This window comes from Dendrobium catenatum, unplaced genomic scaffold (genome assembly GCF_001605985.2).
Source record: "Dendrobium catenatum unplaced genomic scaffold, ASM160598v2 fragScaff_scaffold_1575, whole genome shotgun sequence".
Lineage (NCBI taxonomy): Eukaryota > Viridiplantae > Streptophyta > Magnoliopsida > Asparagales > Orchidaceae > Dendrobium > Dendrobium catenatum.
Window position 1 is genome coordinate 49,735 of NW_021320037.1, and position 11,406 is coordinate 61,140.

General features: G+C 38.9%; 1 protein-coding gene across 1 annotated transcript; it reads left to right on the forward strand.

The window, feature by feature from the left end:
* The first annotated feature begins 218 nt into the window (after window positions 1–218).
* Window positions 219–3,561, forward strand: LOC110113004. Its single transcript, XM_020845410.2, has 6 exons — window positions 219–1,553; window positions 1,748–1,816; window positions 1,923–1,991; window positions 2,108–2,194; window positions 2,928–2,995; window positions 3,152–3,561. The coding sequence occupies exons 1-6, from the start codon at window positions 534–536 to the stop codon at window positions 3,270–3,272; spliced, it is 1,434 nt and encodes a 477-aa protein (XP_020701069.1). The 5' UTR covers window positions 219–533; the 3' UTR covers window positions 3,273–3,561.
* The last annotated feature ends 7,845 nt before the right edge of the window (window positions 3,562–11,406 follow it).

The window sequence follows — 11,406 nt, forward strand, 5'->3', positions numbered from 1 at the left end:
ATATATATATATATATATATATATAATTACAAAAAACCCCAAACCAATCGGAATTCTCTTAGCCAAATCCTATGACCTTAGTCATTTCATTGAAACTAATAAAACGGCAATAATGACGGAATTTTCGTAATATCAGACTACTAAAAGGTCAAATATTTGCTAAGTTCCCAGCCGCCTTATTATACTCTGCCAACGGACCCTTCCCACCCTTCCCGTCCCGTCAACCTTGAAGTCGTCTCTCCTCCTCCTCTTCGAGCTCCCTCTGTTCTCCGAGCGAGGAGAGGAGATCGGGAAGAGAAAGCTAACCCTAACCCTAACCCTAGCCCCGTCCCTCACCCTTCGATTCCTCCACCTCCCCGAGCCCTCGTAAACCACCTCTCCAGGCTCCGGCAACTCTCCCGATTCCTTCATCCCTTTGTTGTATTCAATCTCGCGTCAACGGTGATGGAATCGCTTTAAGTTCCAGGCACTCGTCGTCGTCCTCCGCTCTCTCAGTGCATCCAATCTTCCTTCTGCTCTTCAAATTCGTACTTATGGCGATCCGCGTCACCATTTCTTGCTCGGGCTATCTAGCCCAGAGCTTAACCTATTCCGCCGGCCTCCGTTGCGGTAACTTTAGCCGCATCCACGAGTTCGCCGGCCGATCCCTCGCCCTATTTTCCACCCAGCGAGCTGATGCCGATGCGTACGACCCCGGTGGCCAGTCGTCGACTGGAAACTTTTCCAAGACACTGGGTTCTTGTTTTACTTCTTCTGTTTCTTGGTTCTCTCCCGTCGCGAAGGCTCAGATCTCCGGTCTTAAAGAGTCCTTTAAACCTCCGGCGGCAGCGGCCGTCTCCGACGAGTTCTCGGCCTTTTTCAGCAGTGTTCCTGGGAAGGCTTCAGCTCCGCTTGCCAAGGAATTGTTGAATCCTCTAGTGACTGCCGCTTCTAAGCTTTCAGTCTTTGCTGGTGATTTTCACCCCGAAGAGGGCTTTCGTAAATTTCCCCCTTTCGGGGGATCGGCTTCTGGTTTAGGGGATTTTTGTGTTTCGTCTTCGATGAGTTTTGCGTTCAAATCATCCTCGTTGCTTCCCTTCTTGCAAGTGTGTAAGTGGCTCCCTTGCAGCGAGTACTTCCCTCGCTCAACCAGAAGTGCCCCGCCTGACAAAGGAGGAACTGCAGCTGTTGAGCTTAGTGCACTAGCTCATGAGTGTTTTGATTCCATGGCAGGAGGTGCAGGAAAGAGTGGGGATATAAATCCTGAAACAAAGACCCCGGTTGTTCCTGGTTATGTGAAGAATCTTTCTTGTGGTTCCATGGGGAATGCGAAGAATGTGGTTGGCATTCCTAAAACGAAGGATTTGGCTGAGGGTGATGCAATGAAGCTTCCTTGTGAGAAAGATCGCTGGTTGTCACGGTGGATGAGCTCCTGCTCTGATGACGCGAAGGCTGTCTTTGCTGCTGTGACCGTTCCTTTGCTATATGGCTCTCGTCTGGCTGAACCAAGATCAATTCCTTCAATGTCTATGTATCCAACCTTTGAAGTTGGAGACCGGATATTGGCTGAAAAGGTGAGCAATGAGAAGATTTGATCGTTTTAAATTTTATCAGTGAGGTCCTGTTTGGATTTTGTTATTCTTAGCAGAGAAAATTGTGAGTTATCCTAAATTTGATTTGATCCATTAATTATATAATTCATTCATAACTGAGAAATTAGTCTTTAACTTTTATATCTTTTTATAGAGACTTTCTTTTTGGATTGCAGGTTTCTTATATTTTCAAGGAACCAGAAATCACTGATATAGTTATCTTCAGGACTCCACCAGCTCTTTTGGTAAAATTGATGTCTTTTTATGTATTTTTCTATATTAGTTTTTTACCAATCTATTTATATCTTTACTAACTTATTATTGAAACTTCAAATATTTGTTCTTGTGTAGGAACGTGGTTACAGTCCTCGTGATGTCTTCGTCAAAAGAGTTGTTGCCAAGGGTGGTGATGTTGTTGAGGTAGACTTATTGATAATTCCAGTGGCTTTGATATCCCTTTACTGCATTGAAAAATTGCAGTTCATTCTTTTAAATTTAGGTGGCAAGAAAATGTTAATACTTCTATGGCTTCACAGGTTCTTGATGGGAAGTTGTTGGTGAATGGTGTTATTCAGGAGGAAGATTTCATCTTAGAGCCACTGGAATATGAAATGAGTCCTGTGGTATGGATACTTTAACTTGTCTCTCTTTTGTATTAGTTATTTTTTGTTCTTTTTGATCCTTTCTACTGAAGAATCTTGTATTAATTTGGATTAGATAACATTTTTTTTATGTCTAGCATAGGTAGGGAAATACCTAAAATGCTTATATTGATTTACACCCCATTTAACTTCCATAAATGATACATTTTTATAATATAACTTCTAATAGAAATTTTAGTTCGAAATGAATCTTTTAGGAGCTGTTTGGTAGCACCCAGGATTTGATTTAAGTAGGATTTCCTAAATCCTCTAAATCCGGATTTCAGAAATCCTGAGGGGTCTAAATCCTGAAAACTGTTTGGTAACATTCTTGATAAATCCTATTAAATATTGTGTGACTGTTTGGCTATAGAGTGGATTTAATGAGCGGACCCTTCCTCTCGAGCCAATGGATTTCGTAAATCCAGAAAAAAACTGGATTTCGGAAATCCGGAATTTAGCACGAAAAGATGGAATTTTCCATCTACAGCGGCTTTCATTTGCCATGAGATTTTGCATTTTAGTCCATTGGGCTGTGATTTCACTGAAATCTGGCCTAAATCCCGCTACCAAACAGCCCCTTAAACTTAAAGAAAAAGGCTGTTCTTTTGAACTATTTCTATACATAATTTCTTTTACTTACTCAAAACTCTTTATTTTTTGCCTCACTGATTAGATATATCCTTATAATTTTTGGCTGGCTTTGATTTTGCAGCTAGTGCCGGAAGGTTATGTTTTTGTTCTTGGGGATAACCGGAATAACAGCTTTGATTCCCATAACTGGTTAGTTCTGAAATCAAACTGTGAGATTTCTTTTCTTGCATTCATGATCTTGTTCATGGATCAACTCTACTGCTTCAAATCTGGGCATTTATAATCTCTGTTCATCTTATTATATGGGAAATATGGACTAATTTTTACTGTTCCATGCGCTTTCAGGGGGCCAGTTCCTGTGAAAAATATACTCGGAAGGTCTGTTCTACGCTACTGGCCACCTTCCAGAATATCAGGCACCATCTATGAGCCTCATTCTCTGCATGATATGGTGCTTGCCTCTTGACAAAGCAACTTCCGCCAAAGCTGATTTTTTCTTAACAAGGTGGACCACTGGACCTTCAAAGTTTTCTGCTCATTTGAATAATTTGTTAAATTGTTATTATTTTTTTTTGTACTGGGATTTTTTTGCTGCTATTAGGCTTTCCTGGTTACTTAATTATCAAGTGAACATGCTTTCTGTAAACCATTGTTTATGGGTTGTTGGTCATCTGGAATTGTAAACTTTGTTTCAGGCTTCTATTTTGGAAGCAATTAAAGGAATTGTTTTCAACTGATTAAAGTTCAATCTTTCATAATGGATTCTGAGTTGTATAGCAAAATTATACTGTGAGGTTGTTTGTGCTTCTGATTTTTTTTTTTTTTTTCTGAGATATCCTGCACCTTTTTGCTTAGTGTTTCATGCTTAGGCTTCCATTCCTGAAATGTAGATTAGTGTGGGAGTATTATGCTTTTGCTGTTCTCACACACAATAAAGAGTCTGAGACTGCCGAATGATCGTTAACTGCTTAAAGCCACTTAGGGCAGTACTTTCACTAACCTTTGGTGATAGATATAAATGAAAGGATATGGAGTTTATGTAACTATGTTAGGGGATTAAAAACATATCAAGAATGATTGGAACCACCGGCCAATCACAGACCTCTCGATGAAGATGTTATTATGTGCGGGGTCCGGATTGAAGTTGCATCCGGTTTTTATGAGCGTGCATAACAAAAGCTTAATAAAAAACGTAGTGATGAACAATAATTGTGCTTTTACTATGCACACTCACAAAAATATGAAGGTTCTTAGTTCGGACTCTGCACGTAATAATTTCTACTCTTGATGAGTGTTCGCATACTTTTAAGCTACCATAAATCATGTGCACTAAGGGCATCTCCAACAAGAAATTTCAGTTCTAACACTTAAGTATAATAACAATCACATCAAATAGTAGTAATTTATCTCCTATCAAATTTCATTTTTAACATTGAAACCAAAAACTCTATTTTTAACACCAAAAATGGGGATATTTGTGAATAGTGCAACCTCAATATTGATGTCACACATTTAATAGACAAGATAAAAAATAAAAATATGTTTCGATTTGTTATTCATTGGAACTACAAATAGGCAAATATCGCTTGGTTGGAGATGTCCTAAATAGTGAATGCCAAAGGAATCACAATACACAACTCTCCTTGGCCTATTGGTTGAGAGCTTAGGCTTCTAACTAAGAGGTCCAAGGTTCGAGTCTATGTGTATGCGTTGTGTGTGTGAGTTTGCCTTTATTGACCTAAATGTCCCATAAAAAAAAAAAAGAATCACAATTGGCTGGCCAACAAGTGCAGTTCTAATGTTGACAATATGGGCTGGTGCAATATTATACTCTTAAAGTGCCCAATGTTTTATTTAAGATAATTTTTTTTTAAATGTTTCTTAAAATAAATTTTTAATAAAAAATTTTAATTTTTATATTTAAAAAAATTAAAATTTTTTCTATACACGTGGAGTCAGCTTATTGGCACAGTACACAAACGGCTAAATAAAGCTATAATACATAGTGTCTTAATATACCCCCTCAAACTAAGCATTGGGACCAATGGTTAGTTTGGATCTCAGTAATTTGAACCGATTTGTGGTGAGCGGTTTCGTAAATATATCTGCGATCTGATCTATAGTGCTGATAGGTAGCAGTCGAATTGTTTTGCGTAGAATATGATCCCTGATGAATCTTTGATCTATTTCTATATGTTTGGTTCGAGCGTGAAAAACGGGATTATTTGCCAAAGCAATTGCAGATGTGTTATCGCAGAACATGTCTATTGGTTTAGATTGAGTGATACCGAAGTCAGCAAGAAGCTTTTTGATCCAGATAGTATCAGCTGTTGCCGAAGCCAAAGATCGAAACTCGGACTCCGTTGAAGACCGAGAGACTGTGTGTTGCTTCTTCACTGTCCAAGAGATTAATGTGTTACCAAGAAAAGTGCAAAATCCAGATGTCGATTTTCGGGTAACCGGATCAGAGGCCCAGTCGGCATCTGAGAATGTGCGGAGAGCCAAATCGGAGCGGGTGATCGGAAGGCCGAAGTCAGCAGAGCCTTTGAGATATCTGATGAGTTTCTTGAGCATAACGGTATGACAGTTCGCCGGATTATGCATATGCTGTGACAGTGCATTGACGGCATATGCAATGTCGGGTCTGGTTAAGGTTAGGTACTGAAGAGATCCAATAATAGTGCGGAATTCGGTTGAAGTGAAACAGGGAGAATCGGTGAACGCTGACTCTGCAAGTTTTGTGGTAGAGGGATTAGAGACCGAGTTGCAGCGTTGCATCTCGGCCATTTGTATAATAGAATTGGTGTAATGAGATTGAGAGAGAAAAAACTTATCGGGAGAAGATTCGATCTTGATGCCGAGGAAATGGCTTGCCTTGCCCAGATTTTTCATAGTAAACCGGGAGCTGAGCTGAGCTATTAGAGCATTAGTTGCTGCGTTATTATTGCCTGTGATGAGTATATCATCGACATAGACAAGAAGATATATCTTGGTGGTGCCTCGATCAAGAATTAATAGGGACGGATCAGCCTGGCTGTGGTAGAATCCGAGTTGTAGCAGATGTGTTGTAAAAGTTGTGTACCATTGCCGGGGAGCTTGTCGAAGTCCATATATAGCTTTTCGAAGACGACAGACGTGCGTGGGATTGCAAGCGTCTTCGAAACCTTTTGGTTGTGACATGTATATGATCTCGTTGATGTTACCGTGTAAAAACGCGTTTGCAACATCTAATTGTTGGATATCCCATCTATGATGTAGAGCAATGGTGAACAATATTCGTATCGTGGGAAGCTTAGCAACGGGACTGAAAGTTTCGTGGAAATCAAGCCCGAACTCCTGTTGGTTTCCAAGTGCCACGAGCCGAGCTTTATATCGAGCAATCGATCCGTCCGAATTGTATTTGATACGGAAAGTCCACTTGGAGCCTAGAATGGATCCGTTTGGCGGTGGAGGGACGAGATCCCATGTGCCTTGTTGTTGTAGTGCATAGAACTCGTCAGCCATGGCTTTTCTCCATTCACGGTGTTTAATTGCTGTAGTATAGGAAGGGGAGTCATTGATCGAGGACACTTGATGTAGAAGATTAAGTTTGGTAACAGGTTTTAGCGATCCCGTTTGTCTGCGAGTGATCATAGGATGCTGTTTTTGTATAGGGAAAGACCGTGGGCTTGTTGAAACTGCAGAGATGTGGTCTGGTTGTGTATCCACAGTATCGTTATTAGAGCTTAGTTGTTCATTGATACCGTTGGAGCGGATTTGTGCATTGCGATGAGTGGACAGAACCGTCGATGGAATTAGAAGAGATGGTGGGAGAGTGTTGGGAGTTGCTGAATTAGAACAAGACCTGTGAGCAAACGGAAAACAAGTTTCGTTAAACCTTACATGTCTTGACATAATAATTTTGTTAGTGGACATATTAAGACATTTGTATCCTTTAATGGAATCCGAGTAACCAATAAAGACACACGGCGGAGACGTAGGAGTGAGCTTGGTTCGCTGCGGCGGAGGAAGAAGCGGATAGCATTCGCAACCGAACGTGCGAAGGTGATTATATGATGGTTTAATGTTAAACATTCTTTGCAGAGGTGATAACTGGTCCGTCGTAGAAGAAGGCAGACGATTTATAAGATAGACTGAGGTTGTGACGGCTTCAAGCCAGTAATTGAGCGGAAGAGACGCCTGGTGAAGAAGCGTGCGGGCAGTTGCAATGAGGTGCCGATGCTTTCTTTCCGCAATACCGTTTTGCTCCGGAGTGTAAGGACACGAGGTCTGATGGTGAATTCCTGCAGCTTGAGTAAATTGGTGAAATTGTCTGTTGAGGAATTCGCCACCGCCGTCCGTGCGAATGGTTTTAAGCTTGCGATTAGTTTGGCGTTCAACAGAGGAAACAAAGTTAATAAATGTCGCAGTAACGTCAGATTTAAATTGTAAGGGAAATAACCAAACAAATCTGGAGTAATCATCTACGAAAATTAAGTAGTAACGTATGCCTTGATGAGAGGGAACATGTGAAGGTCCCCAAACATCAGAGTGAACTAAGTCTAGAGGTGCTTTAGAAGAGCTAATAGATCGTTCAAAGGGAATTTTATGCCCTTTACAAGTCATACAGGCAGTACATAAAGTTGCCGAAGATCTAATGTGTAGAGAAGAGTTGGTTTTTGCAATTTGGAGAAGAACACGGGCGTGAGGATGACCGAGCCTGCTGTGCCAGTTAATGACGGTTCCTGTCGTAATTAAGCTGGTCGGAGAAGACTTCTTGGTGGCTGGAATGCGGTACAACCCTTCTTCACAGGGTCCTTGAAGAATAGGTCGATTTGTCCTCAGATCCTTAAATGTAAACCCGTTAGCATCAAAAATTATAGAAATGGGATTATCTTTAACTAAATTTGAAATAGAAAGCAAATTGTATGACAGTGAAGGTATATGGAGAATGCGAGAGAGAAGGAGGTTACTAGCTGGGGTGGGAAGAATGCCGTTTCCTGTATGTGAAATAGGAACGGTTCTACCATCCCCAATAGTGACACGATCCGAGCCATTGTATACGTAGGAAGTGTCAAGATTGTCGTTCTTGTTGGTCATGTGAGAGGAGGCGCCCGAGTCAATGAACCAGTCATCTACGGTAAGGTTGTCGTTGGATGCAAGAAGAGCATTGGGCTTCTTGGAGACGGGCTGATTTGGTACGTAGTTCATGTTGAGTCGATGCCAGCATGAATCAGCCTGGTGTCCTTTCTTTTTGCAAATCTGGCATTGTATAGACGACGATGGATTTGAATTATGCGTAGTAGTGTTGTCTCTGATCGGACGACTTCGCCCGCGCCTACCCCGACTATTGGACGAGTAGAGTGCAACCTGCGGATCGGGCGGTTTTGGAAATCTTGCCGCAACAGATTTTAGATGAAGCTCTTCACTTATAAGCATAGCGTACAAATCATCAAGAGATATAGAACCAGGCCTGGTTCTTATAGAAGTCGTGAAAGATTGATATTCTAACGGAAGACCGTTAAGAATGTATATGAGAATATCTTCGGGATCTACAGATGATCCAGCTGCTGAGATTTGATCAACTATCTTCTTGATCTCAGTGAGATATTGAGACATGGATAGCGATTGCATTGAAAGATTGTGAAGCTCATTTTTAAGTTGTATAACCTTTGAGCGATTTGATGATTGAAACCGCGTATTAAGAGTAGACCAGATCTCGTAAGTAGATTCAAGATGAATGACATACGGCAGGACCTCCGGAGAAATAGTGGAGCACATGGCAGTGGCAAGATTTTGATATGTTATAGACCAATCTTGAGTATCTTGATTCGGGTCAGTATTTTCTGCCGACGATCTTGACTCAAGAAAGGAAGAGAATCCATTTGCTTTTAGAAGCTTAGCAAATTGAGTGCTCCAAAGAGGGAAATTATCGGAGGTGAGAGAGAACGGAACGAGTGATTTGATGTTAGAAATGACAAATTTGAGAGCAGGGGAGATGGTCGGAGTTAGAACGCCGGACGATACCGTGGCGTGAGCGGAGGACGATGCGGAAGCTGAGGTCGCCATGGCGAATGCGTCAGGATCTGAACGCTACTCTTGATACCATGTAGAAACGCTAGCTCCTCATATGTCTCGGCAAGAACCAGAGGTTGAAGACAGTGAACAGTAAAAGTAACAATATTATATTATTATTCTTGTTCTAGATCAGTACAATGGCAGATGGCTTTATAGGGAAAAGAAACAATAGAGTTACACGTGGAGTCAGCTTATTGGCACAGTACACAAACGGCTAAATAAAGCTATAATACATAGTGTCTTAATATCGATGACATAGACCCTCATTGGACCACAAAGAATCGGGAAAGAGATAATGTTATAATAACCAGATTCCGAAGGAGAAAGATAGAGGCCAAGTTTTAGAAATGATCGTAATTTATGTCAAATTTAGCAAGAGAGTATTGCGTTCGCGCATTCAAAGAATTCATCTAAATTTTTGGCGCATTTTTTGAATGCGCCTAATGCTCCAGTGCATTTCGCAACGCGCGGAAATCAGAACCGTGAATCCCGACAATCGTTTCGAAAATTGTGTCACAAATGTTTCACCGAGAGGGGATTAGATCCCGAATTTCCGGAAAAAGAAAGCACTTGCGAATGAATGGAGGGGCCGGCTGAATCAATTTGCTTACTCTTTGAAAACTATATAAAGCCCTCATGGCTGAGAGTTCCTTCGCAAACTTAAGCTGAGAGAAATGAGAGTAGTTCAGTGGAAGTGTACACAGCAAAAGCACAATGATAAACAATAACTGAGCTTTTACTATGCGTGCTCACAAAAATCGAACGATTCATTTTCCGGAGTCTGCACGTAATAATCTCTACTCTTGATGAGTGTTCACATACTCTTAAGCTACCATAAATCATGTGCACTAAGGGCATCTCCAACAGAAAATTTTATTTCTAACATCAAAATATAATAACAGTCATATCAAATATTAATTTATCTCTAATCGAACTTGATTTCTAACACTAAAAAAGAATATTCTATATATTTCTCTCATGTCCAACCCTAAACTCCATTTCTAACACCAAAAGAATGGATTTCTGTGAGTAGTGCGACTCTAATATTAGCATCACACTGTTAACAGATAAGATAAACCACAAAAATATAATTTGATTTGATGTTCGTGGGAACAACAAATGGGTACATATAAATAGGAAATGTTTTTAAATTTAATTTAAAATTAATTGAATTATATAATCTAAGTTAATTACTCACATTTTAAATTTAATTTAATATATATAAATTGTAGTTGAATATTGAAATTGGAGATCAAAGTATGAGATTGGAATATTATAAATCGGTTGCATCAACCTTGTACTTTCTAGCAATCTAATGAAACCCTAAAGCTTCTTTCTCAAAGTTTTTTTCTCTCGTGCTTTTCTATTTTGCTTGATTCTTTCTTTTTATTGAAATTATGGTGCCACGAAACCTACCTACATTCATAAAAATAAGCAAAAATAGTAAATACATAGATTATTCTATCCTCATAGAAACATTAAAATATACTATCTATATAGAATTTTCAAGTAAAGGTAGTATTACTAACTACAATGTCACGCACATTAGTTATTTTCAATTTAGTGTTAATATAAAAATTCAACAATATACCTGAAATAATATAATATTCACATATAGTAGAAATAAACACATCACATCATTCTTCTCTCAGGCTCTTATACCTCCCAAATATTTCACATATATAAAATTAAGCTCTCATAACTCCTTGTTTTTAAAATACTTTAGTATCAGACCCTTATGACTCTTAATATATAGCATAGCAGTATCGAGCTTTTATGACTCCCATTGCATATCACAATAATATTAGGCCCTTATTACTCCCAATGCATAACACCATTTATTCAATCATTATTAGTAGGGGTGTCAATATTTGATACGACACGAAAACACGACCCGGAAAATCCGGGTTGGACCAGACCCGATTTCAAGACCCGAAATTGACACCCCTAATTATTAGGCACTTATACCTCCATTAGGATGTACATAAGCATCAATAACCAACCTCCAGTATTTACTTCTTTTACATAATTTCCATTATACAAACACAGAAATATTAACACTTTTAACATGTATAAATAATATCAAACACATCATATAAATATGTAGCGTTTCACATTTATTATAGAGTAGTAAAAATGTTAAAGTAAATTTTTATACACACTTACATAGTTACCAATCATACAAGTATTCACATATAATGTTTACAACAATATTTTTGTGTTATTATATCATTATAATTATATCCCATCAAAAAACATAAAATATCATACCATGAACAATATCCTATAAATATTCATAATAAATATGTCAAGATGTGCAAAATAGTGAGAATAATAACATACAAGAAGTTATACGATAAAATTTTCCTAAATATCAATTTATCCAATTTTTATATCATTCATTCAATTAAAAAGCTAAAAATTTCATGAAAAACACATTAAAAATAAAAGTAGGTTAATATAATCTATTTATATCTTGACAACTTCTACAACTTGACCAATGGAGAAAAATAACCTAAAAACCTTAAAAAATCATTTAGTGT